At 38.4% G+C, this 25,489-nt stretch overlaps 1 protein-coding gene across 1 annotated transcript in view; it reads left to right on the forward strand.

The window, feature by feature from the left end:
* The first annotated feature begins 366 nt into the window (after positions 1-366).
* The window catches only part of FBN2 (fibrillin 2), a 242,315-nt gene continuing 217,192 nt past the window's right edge, over positions 367-25,489 (forward strand). The window contains 5 exon segments of the mRNA XM_006081068.3: positions 367-617; positions 1,387-1,469; positions 6,006-6,104; positions 8,893-8,988; positions 18,846-18,941. Coding sequence (XP_006081130.1) covers positions 367-617; positions 1,387-1,469; positions 6,006-6,104; positions 8,893-8,988; positions 18,846-18,941 — 625 coding nt within the window.

Consider the following 25,489-nt stretch of genomic DNA (forward strand, 5'->3'; position numbering starts at 1 on the left):
TTTCTTTGTAACTTTACGCCGCGGCTGCTCGGGTTACTTTTGTAATTTCCCGCCCCCGCCCGCTGGGGCCCTGGAGTCGCTCGAGGCCGTGGCCCGGGGGATGCAACGTGGACCGCGCTGGGCTGCCGGCCGCACCGCAGCCGCTCTTCGCCGCCCGCTGCGCTAGGAGCTTCGCCCCCCCGCCGTCAGCGAAGGGGCCGGCGCTCGGCCCGGGGCTCCCGGTAAGAGCTGGGAGCCCGAGCCCAAGGGCGTCTCGGGAAACCGACGAAGGGCTTGCTAGACCCTGACTTTTTTCGGGCCGCGCGGATTTTGTCTTTGAGCGCTCCCTCTCCGCGGACCAGGGTCCGCGCGCTCTCCGCGCCCGCGATGGGGAGACGGCGGCGGCAGTGTCTCCAGCCCTACTTCGTGTGGCTGGGCTGCGTGGCGCTCTGGGCGCAGGGCTCGGCTGGCCAGCCCCAGCCTCCACCGCCCAAGCCGCCCGGTCCCCAGCCGCTGCAACAGGTCCGACCCGCAGCGACAGGCTCCGAAGGCGGGTTCGCGGTGCCTGAGTACCGGGAGGAGGGCGCCGTGGTGGCCAGCCGCGTCCGCAGGCGAGGACAACAGGACGTGCTTCGAGGGTAGGTGGGCAGCCCGCATCAGGGGAACCTCGGCTTGGCAGCTTTCCATCCTCCCCCTCCCCTCATCTCGTTCGGCGGCTAGAGCTGCGGCCCCCTCCACCAGGAGACTCCGAAGACTTTCAGGAACGCCGCCCTCTTTTCCTCTGCTGTCCGCGTGCGGGCCTCCCTTGGTGCGGTTGGGCGGCAGATGGGTCGTAGGCCCCCGGGTGCGTATCTCAGAGCGTCTGCGGAGCCCACGGTGCAGGAACAGGTTCCGAATGTCGGGAGGAAGGAGCGCTTGAGCCCACCGCGCCGGGTCTGGTGGAGTCAGCCTGCTCTCCCCACCGTCGGGGGCGCCGCTCCCGAGCCTTTTGTTTGAGGACGCGTGCGGGGCTTACAGTTCACCCTAATCCAGAACCCAGGCGCTCCACCTTTCGACGCCTCTTCCTTGGCACGTCGGGGCCAAAGGAACAGTTGATCAGGGGGGACAAGGGCAAGGATTTTTGAAACGGAATGTTCCCTTTGTTCTCTGCATCCGGAGGCTAGAATAGTAGCAAATTATATGTTTCCATGTTTCTTTTCACTTTAAAAAGGCAGCAACGGAGGGAAGATGAAAGGCAATGTTTAGACGTTGCTGGCCTCCCCATTCCTGTGTCTAGTCCATCTCCTTCCACATCTGCGCCCCAAACATTTGAAGGGTAGTTTGGGTTTGTTTGTTATCCTGAAGTCTACTCTGTTGGGGCTTTGCTTATCAATACCGCTAATGTGTTATTGCTCCCCTCCATCGCAGGCCCAATGTGTGTGGATCCAGGTTCCACTCCTACTGCTGTCCTGGATGGAAGACGCTACCTGGAGGAAACCAATGCATTGTCCGTGAGTGCTTGGCTCGGGTCGCAGCTTGGGGTAGCACTCTAAGGCCCCTTCTCAGGGTGGGACCTCTTGCATTTAGTCTTTTGGATACATAGTTGCATTTAGAATCCAGTGGCCACATAGCGTGATAATTAGGATGTGGCCCTATTTGAATGGTGGGGAAGAAGCGGCCGGTTTGCATCAGCTTAGATTTCACTTATAGACTCTGCTGAAGGGCAATAATGATAAAGGTTTCAAAGATACTTGGAAGTTTTATCTATGTCTATTAATACAAACTGATGGGAAAGTACAGCGATTCCCTTGATAAATCAAAACCACTTTTTTTTCCTAAAAGAGTCCAGATAAGACCACAATGTGGTTATGTAAATTAACTGGTTTTGACTCTGCATGAGGTTTAGGCCTTAGGAAGATCAAGCTTTCTTAAGCCTTTGTACAAAACCACTTAATTGTATCTGATTTCATCTCAACAGCCACACAACATAGATATGAAAGGAGCAAATTTACACTTGACCCAGGTTAACAAAATTATTAAAAGGGAGAACTCTTCCAAATGGCTTGACTTTTTTATTTTTTGGAAGAAATTTAGATTTAGGATTTACAGACCAAAAATATAGTCTACTGTATATTTTCAAAGTGTGAGTCTTAGAACTTTACCAGTCCTGCATACCTGACCTTAAAAGTTTTGATTATTTTATTCAGTTTCCAAAGTGTACATCCAGCTCTACAAGTTCTAATTGGAGAAGTTATTAGTTATCAGCCTCACAGTGATGGACTATGGATGTCTTATTTCACATGCCTGTGAATTTGTGAGTTGAAGTGTGACCCACTTTCTCCTGTGTGTTTAGATAGCACAGCCACATTTGTCTTGTTGGGAGGAGAGCCAGGTATCATAGACAGCGTATTCATTTAGGCCCAATCTTGACTTTAGATTGACCTTGATGTTCTCCAGGGAATAGATAATTATGCAACTGTGAACAGAGAAAAAGGGCAAGCCACACTAGCCAAGGGATAATAAGGATATAGTGGCATCTCTGACTCTATATTTATTGGTTTTGTGGGTTTGAGATAGACTCTTAATTTTTTTCAGTACAGTTTTTAAAGAACAAAATCTCAAGTGTTGTGGAGACATTTTAAAAATAATTTTTCTACCCTAAAAATCCCACAACTCCAGTAAAGAGGCAAAACTAGGAAACAACAATTGTGTTCTTTAAGGCAGTTCATAAATATTTAAAGTAAACTCTCTGATGATAAGCCTTAGCTTTTATTAAAAAGAAAGAGAGGTGTATGGCAATCTTTTCTCTCCAACACAGAAGCCATATATGTGAGGCATTTATGGAGGGTGCATTTACTCTTTCAGGCCAGTAGGGCATTACCATGTCTGCTTTAAACTTACATGGTTCCTAGAATCCTAACACAGCTAACGTCACTCACCACACACCTGCCATACTAGCTGGGAGTGACTTAGGCACTGCGGAAAGTCTGACTCACTAAATGTAATGAATGTGACTGCCATTATTGAGTTGGAGAGCAGCCGAGGAGAAGGGATTGGTTTATGGTACGTGTTGAAAATCTGTAAAGTCAGATTTTATTGGATCAGCGTGGAATGGGAATTCCAGAGAACAGAGCCTTCCAGAATATTTACAGTAGGAATGAATATATATATATATATACATATATATATATATATATATATATATATATATATATATATGTATATATATATATATATTCCTCTGAGTGTCAGCTTTAAATACTTTTGGTCTTTGAATATCACTGTGCACTTTACTTGTTTAGAAGATCAGTTTTAGAAATCTCAGAGTAACATTTAATATTGTAGACTGCATTTCTACTACTTGAAATATTTAGGTGCTTATGAAATACACTGGAAAGTACATGGATCATGAATCTATAAAAGGCATATACTTGAAATGATCTTTATATATATCCAAGAAACATTTGCTATACTTATGTCAAGAGATATATATCTACAAAAATATTTATTACTGCATTTAGAAAATATTAAAAGTACCAAGAATATAAAATAGTGCACAAAATAAAGGGAGGGAGAATGTAATGCCTTTATAGTCTTTTATATGGGTCTCACCTAAATTTTAACTTCTAATATTTCTGCACTAAATTCAGTAGTCCAATTATTTCAACATTTAAGATGAGAATAGATGGAGGTATTAACCAACTTGAAATCACTATAAAATCAAAATGAAGAATTTTGATTCCAGGATTTTCTGATGATAATACATTTCTTTTTCTATTTATTTAATTTTCATTTTACCAAAGAAAACCTCTGAGGAAACTTACAAAAAGAGAGTAAGTAAAATACAAATAGAAAATGAGGACCAAATATTAATTTTCTCATACATTTGTACATCACCATTCTTTCTCTATAGAAAGATACTAAAATGTCAACTTCTAGAATTTTAATGTTTGGCCTTGACTAGGCTTCATGAGGAAAAGAAGATATTAAAAGTAAAACATTCCTCAAACTACTGGAAATCTATTGCATCTTTATTTTAGTCTCTGTGTTTCTTTGTCATTGTTCTTAACTGTGGCCTGCAAAGATCACTGAAGTACTTCCAAGCTTCCAAATATTTGTTTCCAAAAGGATGGAATTGACTTTCTCACTTTCCATTTGTTTTTTAAAATCTTGTTAGAACATGAAGCAATGGAAAAGTTTGCTTATTAATGTATTTATTGGGAAATTGTTATAAAGGCCATTTTGATCAGTGGAACGACAATGGGAAGGGGTTGGCCCAGAAACATAGCCTTTGAGACCTGAAGAGAGATGAGAACACTCCAATGTAATCCTTTGGTTTTATTTTACCAATGAGGAAATTAAATCCAAAGAAGCTGTATTTTCTCCCCTCCCCACACGTGCAGTGGGTCAGGGGCAGAACAAGAACTCAACTTCAGACCTCCTGCATACAATATACTCTTTACTGTGCCATGCATCTTCTCCCAACATCACTGAAATCCCAACACCCAGGTCTTCTCTCCCTCTCCCTGTGGTATTTTTGGATCTCATGGTTTTTGTGTGATTATGGAAGGGACAAAAATTTAGGTGAGGAGCATTCTTGCTTCTCAGTGGCTCACAGATATAGTGGACAAGCTTGTGGCCATGACATGGATCTGTCTGAGGATAATCCACCTCCAGCCAATCAGGCTCTCTCTGGATTTAGGACCTGGATAGGAATACTTTGTATTCACCTAAGCCTAGACTAACTGTCTACCTAATGGGGATGAGGGGACTTTGAAACAAAATAATATTTTAATGAACATTTTTTCATTAGAAAGTTTTTGGTGATCAGAAACTCTAGTACATTTTAAGAATGGTCAACTTCATGGTAGGAACCATGTTCTTGCCTAAAATCAGTTTTCTATGTTGACACCATGATCTATGACATTTTCATTTATAGGGAATATTAATGGAAATGGTGGTGATATTATGTGGATGTCAAAAGGCAATTTAGAGAAGAAAAACTATTATTAAGTTCGTTTGCTTCTATAGAACACATCCTTATCATTATTGGGGTTCTCTGATCTATTTGAAACTTGTGGGATCCCTCTCTAGCATAAGACATATATGCACATTGGCATAAATGTTTATAGCTAGTTTCAGGGTATTCCCAGACTCTCTCTCCTCTTCTTGTCTTCATGCACCCAGTCATGGAGCATTAAAGCACATAGCTTTTGTACACAAAGAGAGAATTCAGTTGTGGGTATAGAGATAAATCTCTCCGCTCCTAAATGAACTGACTCTAAATATGGGAGAGGCTTTCCATTTGAATGTGCTCAGCTAATGATTTTGAGGATCCATGGTATGTGCCTATCATTCTTTGCTGTGATGACCTTCATACCTTGGAGGTCACAGCTGCAGGAGGCTTTGACTCTCCCTCCATCAAAATGTCGCAGCAGCTTCTCTGAGCAGCAGGAATAGGCTAGGTTGTGGAGATAATATGGGAGAAGAAAGGCTGGAGGAAGGAGAGAAGGAATTATTAAGGGAATAAAGATTGATGATGGTGCAGGTCAGATACCAGCCGGGAAGGAATGTGCATTGAACCCTGGGGCTTGGCCAAGTCATTAGGGCCTGGAGTCTCTGGCTCAGCCAATTTCACATTCCCTGTCTCATCTGAAGGTCCCTTACAGAGTGGGTTGTGTTTTCCGAGAGTATGCAGGACCTCTGGGTTTCATCAACCCTCCCAGCTTCCTACTAGGACCAAGACTGTCTTCTCATGGTAAATTCTGCATATAAACTCTGACTTGTAGAAAAGACAACCTGTATATAGGAGAGTTCAACAATTAGAAATATGCACTTGAAATAGCTTCATTTGTTTGCACCTTATGATACTTGTTCTCATGTCTACAATGGGTAATTTGATTGCATAGCTGAAATTAGACATTACATATCGCATATTTTATATTTTAGTTTTCCAAATTTATTGTTTTTAACTATAGCTTTCTTGTGTTGTAAACCATGGTTTATTACCTAATTATTCATTTATTTCCCTATTGTGCTTTCTACAGCAATATGTAGAAATAGTTGTGGAGATGGATTTTGTTCCCGTCCTAACATGTGTACTTGTTCCAGTGGCCAAATATCACCAACCTGTGGATCAAAATCAAGTATGTTTCTTATGTGACCTTATTTACTGCATTATCCTTAAGCTTTTGAGTAAATTCTAAATGTCCTTTTCAATGAGGCTATACATCCATGATTATTTTCCTCACTAGTTACGTCTGGTTTAATCTTTGGAGTAAGTCTTGGGTGATTTATTTCTGGTCCAGAAGCTATGTGTTTGTGCAGTGAAAGAGCCTGGATTCAATGGAGAAGTGATTCTTTGTGAATAATAGCTATAATTTACTGGGTTTTTACAATGTGCCAAGTGTTTGACTGTATCACTTATTTAATCCTCACACGGACACTATGAGATACTATTGTTACTCCATTTTACAGAGAAGGAGATTGAAGCACACACATAAGTAACTTGCCCAAGGTAACAGATTTGAATTCAGATATTCTGAAGCCTAAACCTATAGACTCAAACCCTAGGCTCTATTTATTGCCTTGCTTAACTCCTGTGGCTCATATCCTGTTTTGTGGGTTAACTAAAGGGGAAGGATCAAAAGATTGAGGAGAAAACAAATATTTATTATTTACTGACCAGATGCTTCACATATATTAACTTATTTTGCTTTACACGTATTAACTCCCAACATCTCTGTAAGATCACTGTAACAGTGGACTAAGATTGTATTATTAACGACCCAATTAGAAAGTGTTGGGTCTTTAAGTCCCAGGTTAATCTTTTAGGCAGTGTTTAAGATAGCATTATAACAAGGAGGAAGCTGGTATTGTTTATTTAACTGGTCAATAATTAAATACATCTTTATGTCTGCCTTAAAGTAGTGTGAACTTGTTACACTTTTAACATTTTTCTCCACAAAATTTCCCCAAGTAAAGGTAATAGAAAATCCCAATGATTTAGTAATATAAGATTCAAGATTCATGTAAGAATTGTCATTGTCTTTCTGATGAAACTTCTGATTAAAACTCTAGTTTCACTTTCTTTGAAAATAATTTGTCATTGTCACAGCCTTTTAAAGCCTATTACTCAGAATTCATCGAGACTTTTTAGCAAATTTCCTGTACACTTATCCCGAACATCCCTTGTCTGATTGCCTGGAAGAAACCCTAGCCTGTATCTTCATTATCCTATTTTCTTATTTTTATCATATATGCCCTCAGCAAAAAACCCAATCCTGAAGAAATTTTACCTAATTCCTCTACCTGGATAGCTGAATAATCCCTGGCCCATCCTTGGTTTACGGTGTATAATTCAGTAGGGAATCCATGAATTAGTCATTTAGTCTTGACTAATACTATCAACCTTTCCACCACAAACTTTTCTACTCTTTCTAGTCTTTATCCTGCTCCACCTCCCTAAAGTATTAATCACCATTAATCACTATCTTCTTGAAGCACTTTCCTTTCCCTTCACTTATCAGTGGCCTACAATCCTCCTTCTCTTAGTTGTTATTTTTTAGTCTCCTTTCTGTATCTCCTTCATTAGCCTTTCATTTAATGTTTGGTATTCCTAAGAGGTCTGTCCTCTGTGGATGAACTCATTTACATATATGCCTTCAAGTACTACCAAGATGTTCCTAACTCATAATTATCTCTGGAGTAGATCCTTCCACTGGGCCTTATATTCACATGTTCCATTTATCTATTCAACGTCTCCACCTGAATGCATCTGAAACTTGGTCACATGAAACTGTTGATTCATTACGGACCACAGGCTACTTCTTCCACAGTTTTTCTTGCCAAATGGCACTACCATCCACACAGTAATTAAGCAACTGCTTCTCTTTTTCTCACATCAACTCTTTTTAAGAAGACCTACCAGTTCTACTGGAAAGTATATCTCAAATACATCTTCTTTCCATCACCACTGCTACCAAGTGGTTCAAGCCACCCTCACCTCTCACCTGGACTATTGCAGTAACCTCTTGATGGTTTCCCTAGCTTCTGCTCTTGCCCTCATTAAATCCATTCTCTGCAAAGCAGCTAAAGTAGTCTTTTAAAAATATAAATCATCACTTTATTGTCTTATTTATATCCTTTCGATGATTCCCTGTTGAATTTGGGATAATGCAAACGCTCCTATGGCACAGGAAACCTTGCATTATCTAGCTGACGGCTTCTCCAAGGTTTTCTCTTCCCAACCATCCTCTTTATAATCATGTGAACCTTTTCGTTCTTCAGAGGAAACCTTTTATTATCCTAAGACCTTTTGGTTTGGTGGGCCCTCTCCCCGTGAGGTTCCTCCTTGGTACTTCTCATACGTGGCTGATTCTAGTCCTTCAGAATTCAGTTTAATGTTGCATCAGAGTGGTCTCATCTGGTTCCTGTGTTGAGGTACCTTCTGGCTCCAAACTGTTCTTTACAACACAGTTTCCTTCAGAGAACTTATCACAATTTATAATGACATCATGGTATTTGTTTTCTTGTGTTTTGTCTATTTCCCATGGAAATGGAAGCTCCATGAGAGTAGATACCAAGACCATCATGATAGCAGGGCACTGACCTCATAGGGCAGGTACTCAGCCCCTGCATTCTGAACAGTTACACTGTCTCCTGAATCTTGGAAACTACACTACTAGTTACCTTATATTTATTTCCTTTCACACTGAAAGTATAATATATATTAAACATGTATAATATGAAAGCATAATATATATTAACATATGTTGTAACATATATGTTCATTTGTGCACTTATTACAAATATATACAGATCTGCTTGGGGTATAACATTTTCATTGACTTGAATATTTGGTATAGTTCTATAACTCACAGATACTGTGATTTTGACCATTGATATTATTATAATTTTTGTTGTCCTTTGCAGTTCAGCAGTGCAGCGTTAGATGCATGAATGGTGGGACCTGTGCAGAAGACCATTGCCAGTGCCAGAAGGGATATATTGGAACTTACTGTGGACAACGTAAGGAACATTAGCATAGACTTGATTTAGTAGAAATTATGAGATTTAGTAGGTATTTCATACTAAGTCATAATGTAAGGTCTTGTGAAGCCCATGATCCTTTAAAAAAGTAATTTTATGTAGTAAGCATACTTTACAACTGAATTTCTAAATTTTATCTAAAGGGTTTTTTTTCTGACTTTTAAATAATTTTTGCATTGTGTAGTATTGATGTTGAATACCACTAGTGCTTTATCAAATTTGACACATATCGCCAGTAAATATTGGTATACCTTTCTGAAAAAATAGTGGTTTTCTTTGCTTTGATCTCTCTCTCTCTCTCTCTCTCTCTCTCTCTCTCTATATATATATATATATGTATATATACACACACACACACACACACACACACATATATATATACACACACACATACACATATTTATATTTATATTTATGTATATATATGTGTGTGTGTATGTCTATATAATCATATATATGATTTTTTTAGGATTTCCCAAAATTAAACCTTGGAGAGCCAATCTTATAAATTGTCCTTTGCTCAAAATATATTTAATTATATAATACCATAGTACAGGGTTGTGAAATGATTTTTTAGAAATTAGATGTCATCACCCTAGCTGGTTTGGCTCAATGGATAGAGCATTGGCCTGCAGACTGAAAGGTCCTGGGTTCGATTCCGGTCGAGGGCACATGCCTGGGTTGTGGGCTTGATCCCCAGTAGGGGGTGTGCAGGAGGCAGCCAATCAATGATTCTCATTTTGATGTTTCTATCTTTCTCTCTCCCTCTCCCTTCCTCTCTGACATCAATAAAAAATTTAAAAAAAGAAATTAGATGTCATTATGAAAGAGGGAACTTTAATCCAGCAAAGCTCTTATCTTCAATCACTGGAGAATATCCTGTACTAATCAAGAAATAACATTTTGGCAAGGATGTAAAGATTGTAGCTACTGGATTGTGACACATCACTGGGAAATACTTTAGGTTAGTGTTTCCCAAATTGTGGGACTCTTATGGGAAGGACATGACATGAAAGAAAGCTGAATCATAAATTGTAAGAAAGTCCCTATTTACTTCATTTGCATTTCATCAGATTCAGACTCTGGTTTTGCTGTTGCTAATCTTTAAGGCCTCCCTAAGAATTGCTCATAAGCTTTTTTAAGATAAAATAGACTGAGTCTTAGATGTGCAAGAATATCTAGCTTCTTTTAAATTAAATTAATTTTATTTTGTTGCAGTTAAAATGTTTTTAAATTGTAGTAAAATGTATATAACTTAAACATTTCCATTTTAACCATTTTTAATTGTACAGTTTAGTAGCATTAAGCACATTCACATTGTTGTGCAGTCATCACCACCATCCATCTACAGCCCCTTTTTTCTTGTTGCTGAACTAAAACTGTGTACCCATTAAACAGTAACTCCCCATTTCTCTCTCACCCTAGCTACTGGCAGCCACCATTCTACTTTCTGTCTCTATGAATTTGACTACTCTAAGTACAGCATATAACTATGATCATATAGTACTTTTTTTGTGACTGGCTTACTTTACTTAGCATAATTTTGTTCATGGTTCATCCCTATTATAGTATACTAGAGGCCTGGTGCACAAAATTCGTGCACGGGGCGGGGGGTGGCCCCTCAGCCTGGCCTGTACCCTCTTGCAATCCAGGATCCCTTGGGGGATGTCTGACTGCCGTTTAGGCCCAATCCCGCAGTCGGACATCCCTCTCACAATCCAGGACTACTGGCTCCTAACTGCTCACCTGCCTGCCTACCTGATTGCCCCTAACCACTCTGTCTGCCTACCTCATCACCCCAACCACTCACCTGCCTGCCTGATCATCCCTAACCACTCGCCTGCCTGCCTGATCACCCCTAACTGCTCGCCTGCCTGCCTGATCTCCTCTAACCATCTCTGCCTTGGCCTCTGCCACCGCGGCTTTGTGCAGAAGGACGTCCAGAATGACGTCCTGAAGGTCGTTTGGCTGTCCGGTCTAATTAGCATATTACACTTTTATTATTATAGATATCAGAAGTTCCTTCCCTTTAAGGCTGAATAGTATTCCATTTTATGTATATAGCATATTTTATTTATGAATTTTTCCATCAATAGACACATGAGGTGCTTCCATCTTTTTGTTATTGTGAATAATGCTGCTGTGAACATGAGTGTACAAACATCCATTTGAGCCTCTGCTTTCAGTTCTACTGGGTATACTAGTATATCCATAAGTGGAATTACTGGATCATGTGGTAGTTCTATTTTTAATTTTTTGAGGAGCTGCAATACTGTTTTCCATGGTGGCTCACCATTTTACATTCCCACCAGCAATTGCACAAGGGTTCCAATTTCTCCACACCCTGGCCAACACTTGTTATTTCTGTGGGTGTTTTTCAATGATAGGCATCCTAATAGATATGAAGTGCTATCTCCTTGTGGTTGTTAAAGTTATTTTTAAGATTGTCTTCAAGTTAGGGTGATTATAGTTTTCTGCTTATAAGTGCTATAAAGTTTTCTTTTAAGATCATTTTAAATAAGTAGTGAATCAATTTCAAGAAAAATATTCTGTTAAGATGAGGATTAGGCCAACATTTTCTATAAAAGTTAGATAGTAAATATTTTAGACTTCATGGTCTCATGACCAACTACTGAGCTCTGCCATTTTAGTGCAAAGGTGACTATGGGCAGCATGTAAACGAAGGAGCTTGGCTGTGTCTCAGTAAAACTATATTTATGATCACAGAAATTTGAATTTCATCCAATTTCCACTGTCACAGAAATATTTTTCTTTTTATTTTTCAACTACATAAAGTGTGAAATCTCCTCCCAGTTCATGGGCAGTGCAAAAACAGGCCCTGTGCCCTGTCTGGCCTGTGGGTCACAGTTTGTAAGCCTCTTATGTGGGTGGTTCTCAAGTATGGCAAAAACTATTAGGGTAATCTGAGATTGACTGAAGTTAGGGAAATGGATTGTTAAAGTATTTAAGAGAATACAGTGCACTGAGGCCAGTTTTCTTGCAAAAAGTAGGACTTGCCAATGTAACACATTTTTTTTTTTGGTTTGCCTGGTGAGAGCAGGAAAGAGCTGGACGAGAGGAACAGAAATTCTAGCAAAGTTTAGTTTTTCATGGTTGATTTCTTTTCTATATCTTTTCATGCATTCAGGTGTTTCCAAAATTTATACAGTGGACTCCAATTTATAACCATAAAAAAGGAAAAATATATTATGAACATGACATTAATAAGCAGGCAGATTTTTACCTTTATATCTATAAACGCATTAGAATAACTGATCATGTCTTTTACCGAGTTCAGTAGCCAGAGAAGAGAGATACAACTATCCTTCTGGAAACTCAGCTTTTCACTCTTTCATGGGAAAATCATAATTACTTTAAAATTAAAGAGTGAAGAACCTCGCCTCAAGTTAATCTTTCAGAGTATTTGCTCAAAGCTATCTTGAAACTAGCCACGTTCAGTCTGAATTCAGCTGCTGTACCTATCTGGGTGTATGTGTGTGTGTCTGTATTTTCCTGAAGGTTCTCAGAAAGAGCTCTGGTAGGTGCGTCCCTTCCCTGTTCTTCACACGGAAATGGGAAATGAGGGATGACAAGTGGTTTCCCTTCCTGGAGGAGGTGTTTTTATGTTCTTCTGCCCGTGTCAAACCATACTGATTTCCATTCAGGGGAAAGCGAAAAGCACTGCGTCAGAAAAGCAGCCTATACCTGAAAATTTGTTCTCTAAGATATATTATGGGATAAAACCATCGTTGCCCAACATTTATCTCAGGGGTAGTAGAACATATAGTACAAACAGAATATGTAACCTACAAAATTCATTGGTCAGCAAATAAAAGGGGAAGGTAAGATAACTAGTACATATCGGCTCAAGAAATAGTTTAAGGAAGATACTTTCTAAGAGTGCTACTATACTGTGAGTAAAGAAGCAGGTGTAATAATTTTCAGCTTGTGAATCCAGAAAAATTCTGGAAATATGATTGCAAAAATGAGAATTATGAAAACATTTTAAAACTGCTTAGCTGCTTTCCTAGAAATGTATAAAGCATTCTTCAGAAAGCAGTCTTCATTTTATTTTGTCATGTATATTGAGTAACTGCTGTGTGCCCCACACTATGCAAGGTGCTGGGAGTACATCAGTGAGCAAACAAGATGATGCCCTACTCTCACAGAGCTTATATTTGGTGAGGAAGACAATTAACAAGTAGGTGAAAAGGTAAATACCTAAAACAAATTAGGTAATGAGAGTTCTAGAAGAATAATGAGTAAGGGGGAGATAGTCTGGGTCAGGATAAGCAGTTCTCTATTTTACACTGGTGATGTCTGAGAAGATGACTTTGAACACACACCCGAGTCTGTGCTTTTAGACCAGTGGGGGAAGGGTTATAAGCAGAGGGAAAAGCAAATTCTAAGGACCTGTGGTGTGAACAGATTTTGTGTATTATGGAAACAATAAGAAGACCCATGCATGTGGCTGGAGGAAAGGAGATAATGGTGGGAGGTGAGTTCATGGATGGAGGTGTAGGGCCTTATAGACTAAGGAAAGAAATTTGGACTGTACCCTCAATATTAGGGGAAACCATTGGGGCATTTGAGCAATGGAGTGATATGATCTGAAATTTTTTAAAAAATCATTCTGGCTGGATTGATTTGTTGAAACTGGATTATAGAAAGGGCAAGAGAAAATGAGAGGCTGCCAGTTAGGAGGCTACTTCATGGTGCTGGTGAATGATGCTGTAGTAATTGAGGATATGATGAGTGCTAGGATTCTGCTTGTATTTTGTATGTAGAATCTATGAAAGAAAGTGGGTGCTGATGGTGGACTGGGTGTGGTGGTTAAGAAAAAAAGGAAAAGCAAAGATCCAGAGTGACAACTAGAGGATTTGGGTGGAGCTTCAGGCTGAATGGTGATGTAATTTCCTGAGATGGGAAAGACTAAGAGGGGAGTGGGTTGGACTGGGGAGTCAGGTGGAGCTGAGAACGCAGGATATCAAGAGTTCTGTTTTGGATTTAACAGTTTAAGAAGTCTGTTAGACCTCCAAGTGAAAAGAGCTGTGAACTCATACCTTAGCAGAGAAGTCAGAGATAGAGATATGAATTTGAGAACATATAGATTGAATTTTTATGTGCCAGTCGATACTCTTTTAATGATAGGCCTAAATGAAAACCACTAGGTTGCTGATATAGATAGAGAAGTGGTTTGAAGGCAGAGCCCTGATTTAGCCCAACATTTTGAGATGGAGAAGAGGAAGAGAAGCCAGCAGAGAAAAATGAGAAAGAGTAGACAATGAAATAGGAGGAAAACAGGGAGAGTGTGGAATCCTGGAAGACAAATAAAGAAGATAGAGCCAATAGTAAAGATTCATATTGTCCTATGTCAAAACAATAGGCTTTTGTTTCTTTCATCTCTTTAGCATTTTAGCCTGGTCTAGTGTGCTATTTTTATCTAATACTAGAGGCCTGGTGCACGAATTCGTGCACGGGTGGGGTCCCTCGGCCAATGGGGGCCCGTCTTGCCTAGTCTTGATTGGGCTGATCAGGGCCGGCCAGGGGGAGGGACCGAGGGAGGTTGGCCGGCAGTGGGAGGTTAGCTGTGGAAGCACACTGACCACCAGGGGGCAGCTCCTGCATCGAGCATTTGTCCCCCGGTGGTCAGTGCGTGTGATAGAGACCGGTCGACCTGTTGTAACAGTCGCTTAGGCATTTATATATAGAGATAGATGTTTGTGTAAAAGTATCAACCATAACATGTCTCAGTGTCTGTACCTAAGTTAATGGTATAAGAGTCTGCTAATAAAAACATATACTTGCCATATTGCTTTGTACAAGTAGGTTCTCAGTAAATATTTACTGAATAAAAATCTTTAAGCTTCTGCAGTACATTGTCAGTGCTCTGTTTCACAGGCTGACCAGCGTGAAACAGGGTATGCTTTTCCCTTCTCCCCAGCTTTCTGTAGTTAAGAAACCAGCTTTCTATTTCCTCTATAGTATGTCTTTTGCTCTCCTGTCTTTTGCTATATCTTATACCAGGTGTAGGCATTTTTTTCATCTTGGGTGGTCAGCATTCTTTCCATGGTGGAAATGTAGGCATATTCAAGTTTCTTTCCAACTCTAGTTGAATGTAAATGTCTGTCTCTGTTATGTTTTGTTACAAAATATATTATGTTATAAAATAACTTTTGTTATAACTCATTCAAAGGAAGGAAAATTACCTCTTTTTTGTTGTTCCAATTTTATATGTATTTAACGCTTCCCTTTTTTTTGCTGTTGCTCTTCAGTGTAAACATTGGATGTTGTAGAGCAAGTTGTTTTCATACAAATACTCTGTAGTATAAAAGAGAAAGGGAGTGAAGGTTTGTAGACTACCTTTAATGTCTAGCCACTGTGTATGTTATTTTATACACTGTTTTATTTAATCCTCATACTTCTATGTGGTAGGGACTATTCGCACTATTTTACAGGCTGAGGATTGCAAAGATGTGATTAGGATATACTGGGGATAGCAGAACTCCTGATCTATTCACTGAATCATTCTGCTTCCCAAAACGGTGGGAAAAAGGCTGTGAATTTTGACATATTGCAGGGTTTTTAAAAAAGTATCTGTGGTACATCAAATACTGCAGTGGGTGATGGGAAAACAAAGTCAAACACACTCTGGTCCCTGTCCTGGAAGAACTCACTCTTATGTGAGAGCTAGGAATATAAGCAAATGGCTGTATCAGTGGATATCATCTTTTATTCTTCACTGCCCCCCTTTATATTTTTTAAAAAATTATTTAGGTACCCCCCAAATCTTTTGTTTAAATGGGTTATATCTACGCATATTTATCTATTAAAAATGAAAATTGAGAAATTAAAAAATGTTGAATTCATTTAAAATAACAAAATAAAACCATTTTGTACGTTAACATACTTTTTTTAATGGACAATAATGTTTTTAAAACAAAAAAAAATTGAATGAGAAAAGAGAGGCATTGCTAATCTAAATTAAACCAGGCTTAATCTCTATTGGATGTTCTCTTTCCAATACAAGCTCAAGATGAACCCAGCCTGTTCTCCTACCTGGCATTTGGAAGCTCTGTTTTGGAAAACCCTGAGAGAAGCCCTTCCTCTGCCTTCCCATAGATAGGTTCTGAGTGTCAGTCATGAACACTTTTTCCCATTCATGTCTGAAAGGCTAGCATAAGTCTAATGAAAATATATCTGGAAAGATACTTTTTTGAGAGAAAGAGAAACATCGATTCATTGTTCCACTTATTTATGCATTCCTTGTTTAATTCGTATATGTGTTCTGACTGGGGATCAAACCCACAACTTTGGGACAGTGCTCTACCCATCTGAGCTATCCATCCAGGGTGGAAAAATGACTTTCATTTACATTTCTTATAGTTTGATAGTATTTAAAGAAAATTCCTCACAATTATAATTAATTACATTAGCTGAGTGCTACATTTTTGCAGTATATATTTTTAGTAATCGAAATCTTCAAATCTTGGCATTTGTTTCTGTGGAATTACTATTGAGAGTTCTCTTTCAGGTTTTTGTTTTCTTCCAGCGTTCCTGTCCACCCCCATCTTTCTCATGCCCTTTATTCCCTTTTTTTTATCCTCTATATTCATCTAATTTACTGCCCTATCCGTATTTCAAGGCAGTGACTATTTGTAAGTGGTCCTTTGGAGAAATGAAGAACAGAAAGGTATGGTTCTTAGGGAGATGTCCTTGTGCAAATGTACACAGAATCCTGCCTTTGAGCAAAGCCTGGTGCAGACAAAGAATTTGAAGACCATTGGCACATTGATGCTTTAAGGTGAAGATACCTTTTGTTTCAAAGTGTGCTTTGGTCTTGCTACTGCCAGCAGAACAGAAGCTACTCTGAGCATTTGGTTGATGATAGGTAATCCAGTTCAATATTCCTGATAAGGAAAAGGCATTATTGCATCTTTAAATATCAGGTTATTTATTGAGTTTCTTATTTTTTGTATTTACCTCACTTGCAGGGCACATAACTATTCTTTCCCCCCTCACTTCCCTTTAAACTCTTCAACCCTATTCTTGGGCTCAGCTCACAGAGTATAATCCTCTTCTTCATCTGTGTGGACAGTGTTTATGCTGTTCAACAAGGTGGATGGATTGAGAGACAAGCTCTTAGCATCAGTAATTTCTCTTGGAGAAGACATGATTCTTGAATTCAGTTAGTCCTCAGTATGGTTCACAGGGTATTTATTTTTCAAGGAATCAGGAAAGTGATCTTTTCGGAGATTTCTTGTTGAGGTCTTGGCTGCTGAGCTAAATTACATGGAGGGTGGTGTAGTGGGGAGAGAGTAGCTGCTCAGGTTCAGTTCTGGCTCCCTGGATCTCTCTGACCCCTGAATCCTGGACTCCCCATCCTCAGTCTGAAGGAGTGAAAGAGTGTGTCTGCATGTGTTTGTCATCATCACTTAAAAATTTTGGACTATAGGTTAATTTTCTATGAAAGAACTTATTGTACTGACACAGTGAGGTTTCTCCCTTTCTTTCATCTATAACTTGCATGTTCTCTGTACACATTAGTTATTTCTTTTGGTGTTTTATTGTTGAATTGATAATATTTCCCTCATTTTTTCATGATAGTTTTGCCCTTTCCTAGTTTAACCTCTGCTCCTTTTTTGCCTTCTTTCTCTTCTCTGATTTTTGCTTCTTCGCTTTGTTGCCATATCCTCTTTATTTTTCTATATCAATTATCCCCTCATTCCTTTCTCCCTCTTTCTGCTTAGAATCTGCCTCCTTTTTCCTATATTTCCCCAGATTTTACTCACATTCTTACCTATAGGTTATAGATATAGGGTTATTAGAACTGAAATAGATAATTGAATAGCTATTTTCCAAATAGATGGGCATTAGAGCCAGCCAATCCTTGTGATTATGATTTTAAAACAACAACTTTTATCAGCCCTAGCCGGTTTTCTCAGTGGTTAGAGCATTGGCCCACAGACCAAAGGTTTGCGGGTGTTTTTTTTTAAAAAATATATTTTTATTGTTTTTTATTGATTTTTTTATAGAGAGGAAGAGTGGGATAGAGAATTAGAAACATCGATGAGAGAGAAACATCAATCAGCTGCCTCCTGCACACGCCCCACTGGGGGGATGTGCCTGCAACCAAGGTACATGCCCCTGACCGGAATCGAACCCAGGATCCTTCAGTCCTCAGGCTGATGCTTCATCCACTGAGCCAAACCAGTCAGGGCAGGTTTGCGGGTTTGAATCCCAGTCAAGGGCATATACCTCCGTCCTAGGTTCCATCCCCCGCCCAGGTTAGGGCGTGTGCAGAGGGCAACCAATCCATGTGTCTCTCTCACCTCTCTCTCTCTCTCTTTCTTTCTCCCTCTCTCTTGTCCCTCCCTCCCTCCCTCCCTTCCACTCTCTCTAAAAATCAATGGAAAATATATTCTTGGGTGAGTTTGATTCCTGGTCAGAGCACATGCCTGGGTTGCAGGCTCGATCCCCGGTGGGCAGCATGCAGGAGGCAGCTGATCAATGATTCTTTTTCATCATTGATGTTTCTATCTCTCTCTCCCTCTCCCTTCCTCTTTGAAATCAATCAAAATATGTTTTAAAAAATATCCTCAGGTAAGGATTTAAAAAAACAAACAACTTTTATCAGATACTTGCTTAACAATGTGATTTACATGAATTGTGTAGGCTTTTGTCTCACTATGCATTTAAATATATTTATGAAATGCATAATGTGAACTGTAACTTGTGTTTTGGAGGTAAGGCTCATGATTGGCTGCATCTCCACGCTACTATGATGTACTTGGGGATTTGCTATGTAATAAGCTTCTTGTTGTGTTTGTGTGCAGCCGTCTGTGAAAATGGATGTCAGAATGGTGGACGTTGTATTGGACCCAACCGCTGTGCTTGTGTTTATGGATTCACTGGTCCACAGTGCGAAAGAGGTAAGTACAGAGAAATGAGAACTTCACTTTGGAGAAGTCTATTTCATTGTAAAAATGTATAGTTTTTTGTTATCCTATCAGAAGTTCTCAAATGAAGCAATGTTTTCCTTTTTTAGTTATGTCTGTAACTTGAATGGTAAGCTTTAGAAATATAGCTAATAGCAGCAGAAGTGTATCAGTTTTTTTCCACCAAAGTGGCCTCACTTCAAGAGGCCAAATCTGGGCCTATGTCTATTGAATAAGTGACTGATGGCACATTCTAATAATGTGCTTTTAATTAAAATTGGGAGTCATTGTTGGGAGTTCTGCCTCTATTAAAAGGAATAATATCAGGACATTCTTGAATGCAAAACCAACAAAAATGGTATAAATTTTCCTAACCAATAAGGAAATACAGTATATTACATTGCATAACAAAAAGCCCAGAGCTGGTGGGCCTCAGGTGGGATGTGATTAAAGCTTTCACTCTGTTCCTCTATTTTTTTTGGCCCTGTCCTCATTTGGGTGTCAGTTTTCCCCCACCATGAAGTTCTTTGTGGTTGTAAGATAATGCCAGCAGTAACTGAGGCAAGTTGCTCCCCTGTTCACATCTAGAGAGATAAAATTTCTCCTCTAACCATGGGCCAATAATAATTCCATATTCTGATTGGCTTAAGCTTTAGTTTTTGAACCAGTCCATGGCAAGGTGGATGGTATTAATACTATGTTTGATGTAGACTTATCAGGACCTGTCCTTGGAGGAGAAAATAATGCGAGCTTCCTTAAAGTCACAGGGAGGGGAGAGTTTGGTATTTGAACTCAGTAGAGGTTCTGTTGGACAGGAGGAAAGTGGTAGAGGAATGAATCCTGGGTAGGCATCCAGCATTGTGTACTTTATCCTTGTAAATGGTCATTCAAGCCAACATGAAACCAATTTTCCATAATTTGGATTAGCAGTTAAACTTGTGACCTACTGTAGACTTCTGAAAATCCCTGTGTTGATATGCTAAGTGAACTATTAATAATGTCCTGGTAGCAATTGGGTGCCAATGGTATATCAAAAAAGTTAAACTTCATAGTGATAAATAACTATTTAGCACTTGAACCATAAGTGTAAAAGTAAGATTAAACTAAAAGCAATATTACATAATCATTCATAATTACACACATCCTCAATTTATTTTTCCAGGGCTTGTCACAGCATCTAAAATTGTATAGCACTTCCTTTGTTGCAAAGCTTTAGAGTAAATGAAGCTGTGTCATTGAAATATAACAGAGAAGTAGTGGTGATGGTTTATATAAGGCATTGAATTGCAAAGAAACTTTATATTTTAACAATTAAACTCATTACTCTGACAAAATTTCATCTTGGTATTCAGGTTAAATCTTGAGAAGAAACTGAGAAGTTAGAACTGTATGATGAAGTTAGAAAAGTAAGATGTATGCAGCCTTTCAATATATATATATATCAAGATATTTATATTACTGCTAAGGTAACAGATTTCTTGAAATCGAAGTACATTACGCAAATGACAGAGTTTACAGTTACACTTTGGATACATTTAAATGTCTTTACCAGATGCTTTTATTTGGGGAAGAAAAATTAATTATGAAATGTTAGCATAAAAAGATAAGTTGTTAAGAATGGGATAACACAAATTCCCTAGATGATATTGTTTATTTAAAGACCATAGCATGGTAAACAGTTAAATTTAAAATTTCAAACATAATTATAATTGGTGGAGATAATGTTCATTTTTCTGGAAGTCATGTAAGCTTTGCAGCTCTGTCATTTTGAAGCAGATTTCAAGTTCAATTGGCAAAAGCATTGGGTACTTTCAACTCAGAGGCTTCCAGGCATTACATCATTGTTCTTCAACAGTTATTCATTCACTAGATTTGTTAGTTCTTACTAAATTTATGGGAGCGCAATAAAGACCTACATATATTTTACATGTACAGTAGCATGTTTTCAGAAGAAATTACAAAATTAATTAGTTAACAAATTGGCCTGAAGGATATTTTTTAAAACATGGGCTTCTTTCTTAAACATATTTTAAATTACTACCCTTAACATGGAAGTTCTAAAGCTCCATTTCTTCCAAAGAAGGAGTTAGTAATTTCCACTCTTAGATTGCAACCATGAACTTTAACACCTTTGAGAGATATTTACAATTGTATTTTATAAATGTATAATAGCTAAACCTGCTAAAAGTGGAGTCAGAACTTTTCTCAAGAAACACTGTTTGCATAGATACAAAAGGAATAACTTATTTATGTTGAGTGTAGTGACTAGATTTGCGTGCCCTGTTAACCTTTAAAGTTCACATTGTTTTTTTCAATTACAGAATTTCAACATATATGTTATTTGTTCTTTTAAAAAAAGACTTTTGTAAACTTAGGGATATTTTTCCTCTTAATGTAGAACACAAAATTTTCCTTTAAATTGGCCTCTGGTGGTCAGTTGTGTGATAAACATGGCTGCTTTTCCAGCTATCTGGGCTTCTGGCAGACTCGTTTCCAGACTGGAGACTGAGACTGATGGTAACTAATGGCTGGCATGATTATGGTATTTTACTTGAATCTTGGTGCTGGGTAAGCTGAACTTCTTTCGAGTTCTCTTCTCTTGCTGATATGCACAATGACCTTTTATACTTAACATTGAAAAAAAAAAGTTCTCATGACCACATGCTGATTATAAAATGCAGACACATCAGCTGTATCCAAGGTACATGAAAGTTCTCAGTTCTCTTTGTTTCTCTTTCCAAACAGATGCCATTTGAAAAACAATAAGTATTGCACTTAAAATACACCCAAGAATACATAGAAATTGTATCAGCATTATATACCAAGATTTTGTGTCATCTCCGCCCCCCCCCCAACACTTAAAAATGTACCTTATTATTTATCAGTAGAAATTTGGAGAGGGTGGTCAGACAAAAAAATGAATTTACCTGAGAGATTTCTGAACAAATATAATGATTACTTGATCATAAATGTGGCCTACCCAAAGTCCCTATTTCAGTTTCTTTGACTTAAGTTGTTTTTGAAATCTTATTTTTTAATTGAACTTTCTTTGTACCTTATATAAGTACTAGAGGCCCGATGCTTGAAATTCGTGCTAGAGTAGGCCTTCACAGGCATGACGGCTGCCTAGATCCCTCCCTCGCAGCCTAGGTGGCTGCCTCGATCCCGTGGCTGCAGCCCCGGCTTCATCCGGAAGGTTGTCTGGAAGGACGTCTGGTCTAATTAGTGTATTATGCTTTTATTATTATAGATTAGTTCTTAGAAATATATTCTAGACCAGTGGTCGGCAAACTCATTAGTCAACAGAGCCAAATATCAATAGTACAATGATTGAAATTTCTTTTGAGAACCAAATTTTTTAAACTTAAACTATATAGGTAGGTACATTGTTATTAACTTAATTAGGGTACTCCTAAGCTGGCCTTTGCTAAAAACATCCTCAATCTGATTGAGGTACGTTCGCTGATTGAGGTCGACCCCTTCCAACTCTCCCATCCACACTCATCTTGTATACTTGTTTCATCTATCTCCTTTCCGAAAACCGACTTCTGCGCATGGGCCACGAAGTTTCAATCGCACTGTACGTGAGCGCCCGCACGTGGTATTTTGTGGAAGAGCCACACTCAAGGGGCCAAAGAGCTGCATGTGGCTCGCAAGCCGCCATTTGCTGACCACTGTTCTAGACCCTTTTAAATTATATAAAAATTCTTACTACAATTGTTTTTGTCATTTAATCATGACTTTCTTTAAAAACTATGTAAATTAGTTAAAATTTCAAATGCCCTTATGCTTAGTGAAAATTCTTTTGAAGTGTTCATTTTTCAGTACATGGTGCCTTAAAAAGGATTGGAAATTTACTTTCTAACCTATTGAAATTTTTAAGAATAATTCATTTTTAAAAATCTGGGGGAAAAGTGAGCTCAAGTTGCAAATGTTTAAGTTTATAAAATCTAAACTTTCAAACCTTTATGTAAAATGAAAAATTGAAGGGTTTTGCTGCAGGATTACTTTCATAAAATCATCCAGTTACAAAATCTAATGCATTAACTCAATGACGAAAGCATGGCAGAAGGAGTCACTCAGCCTCTGCTTGAATGCCTCCAGTCATAGGGCTCTCACTCACCCCATCATGAGACAGTGTTTCATTGTCAGTCTTGATTGTTTAAACTCTGCATTACCCCACACCTGCCTAAGCTGCAAATTTAACAGATGAGCAGCACCTCCCTTATTGTCTGAGTGGGAACTTAATGATGGTGATGCCTCCAAAAGGAGTTAACCTCAGTTCTAGGAGTCAACCACAATCTACCACTTGGGTTTGCATTATGGGAGCTGACGTCTAATTATAAGCTCTTGAATTATTCTACACATTTTTGTTTGTTCAGCTACATTTCAGGAGGTAAAGTAACTATGACAGCTATTAAACCTACTCAGACCTTATGCAGATTCTTCATGAACAAGAGTGGAGACAGGCAAATCAGGGTTTTCCTGAATTATGAACACAGGATCCAAGTTCATTCAGAAATAATTGGTATACTAATTAACCAACATTAATTTCATGGTCTTGCAATTTACTATAAAGTATGCCAGGTGGATTTGTTTGTGAACATTCAAGTAACATAGCAAATTAATAGTGTGACCAGGAACCAGGGGAGCATGGTGAGAGAACATGCTGGTATTATGCAGACTTCTATACACAGTAGATTTCATGCTTTTAAGAAATGTATAAGCAGTACTTTACAGAAGACATTCCTTTCATTATAATATACTTACCTAAAGTAACACATTTTTATTATAAGATAATTAAAAATAACAGATAAAACCAAAAAATGCAATTATTTATAATTTCTTTATTCAGAATGAATTACTTTTAACATTTTGGAGAATAGACTTTGAGTACGTTTTCCTACTGCGTATATAGTGTTTACAAAGAATAGGATTTTTCCATTTATATTTGAATCTCCTGTAACATGAAATGTACTTATATCCTGCTTCTCCTTTTGTGTTACAAAATGCGTTATGCTAGGGATTGTAAAAGCTGCACTGAGGGCTAGGCCTCTACATTCTGTACAACCATATGATATTTGTAAGGTTAGTTTTTCAACCTTACAGATGAGGAAACTTCCCAGGTCAAAGTTATAGTAGTATCGGGAGTATAAAGACAGGAGGAGGTTATCAAACAATCTGATTGAACACCTTAAACTCAATTACTGTGATAGAGCTGCCTGCCATAATTACATTTCCTATTAGTTGACATTTAGGGTCATTTCCAGGTTTTCTTTTCATTTTGTTGGTTTGTTTGTAGTTTAGCAATCCTGTGATAAAAATTTATGCAGGTAAATCTATACCCTTGATTTTATTCTTAGCATATATATTAGAAATTTAACTGCTGAGTTGTTGAGTTTGTGAAAATTTAAAACTTTTGTTTTGTTCACTTCCCTCTAAAAAGCTCCTTATTAATTATTCCTTCAGTATTGTGTTTAGAAAGTCTTTTCTTATTCACAGGTCTTATGAAAATCTATAGTTGTTTTCCTAGTGCTTTTGGGATTTGGGATTTTACTTCTTTTTGACCTTTTAATGACAAGTTAGAATATACAAGAGAGTAACAAATTTATTTATAAACATTTTAAAAATATCAATTGAATGTTTATTAAATATTAGGCTAAGTACTTGAAACTCAAGTTACAAAGACAAATAATATGTGCTCTCTGTTAATGAGAAGCAAATAATCTCTGTAAAGAACAGAACTAGTCATGCACTTTAAATCTTAAAATCTAATAGGACACAGGAAATGCTATAATAGAAGTAGGAACAAAGTTGTGTGAAAGCTCAAAAATGCTTCCTGATTAAGACAAAATGTTTCCTGATTAAGACTTTCCAGAAATAAAAGTCTTCCTGAAGTTAGTCTCAATGAAAAAAACAAACAAACAAAAAAATACCTCATTCTAATGGGAAAAACAATTTTGGACTAATTCCTGTATTGATATTTTAAGCTGTATCATGATTGAGTCTTAACATTATTTAAACTCCATAATTAATTACTAGTTACCACAGTCACTGAGCTGATATTTGTTTTATAGAAATAAGATGTCACTTTTTTTTTGCACTTTGAAATTTTAATGAGGATGAAATTACAAGGAATAGCAAGAGAGAATGTTACCAACAGCAGATGTCAAACTCACATGCGCGTACACACACACACACACACACACACACACACACACACACACAATATTCCATACTCGTGAAGCTGTTAAGAACATTTTATAACCTTGCACTCTCTAAACTAAACTTAGCCTTAAATGGGCATCAGAGAAATACCAAAAGATCTGTGAGAACTTAACTTTTGGCGCTAGCTCAGATGACATCCTTATCTTGAATGCCATTAAGAACACAAGGGAAGGAAAATGGGAGAGAAAAAGCAGACAGTGGGAGCTGGAAGGAAGGGATGGGAAGAAGAAAATGAAGGATGATAGAAGAGGGAGATGTAATGCTAAGCCTAGGAGCAGAGATGCTTGTTTGTGTAAAGGGAGGGTCTAAGTTTG

Source organism: Myotis lucifugus, unplaced genomic scaffold, assembly GCF_000147115.1.
Source record: "Myotis lucifugus unplaced genomic scaffold, Myoluc2.0 scaffold_0, whole genome shotgun sequence".
NCBI classification, from domain to species: domain Eukaryota; kingdom Metazoa; phylum Chordata; class Mammalia; order Chiroptera; family Vespertilionidae; genus Myotis; species Myotis lucifugus.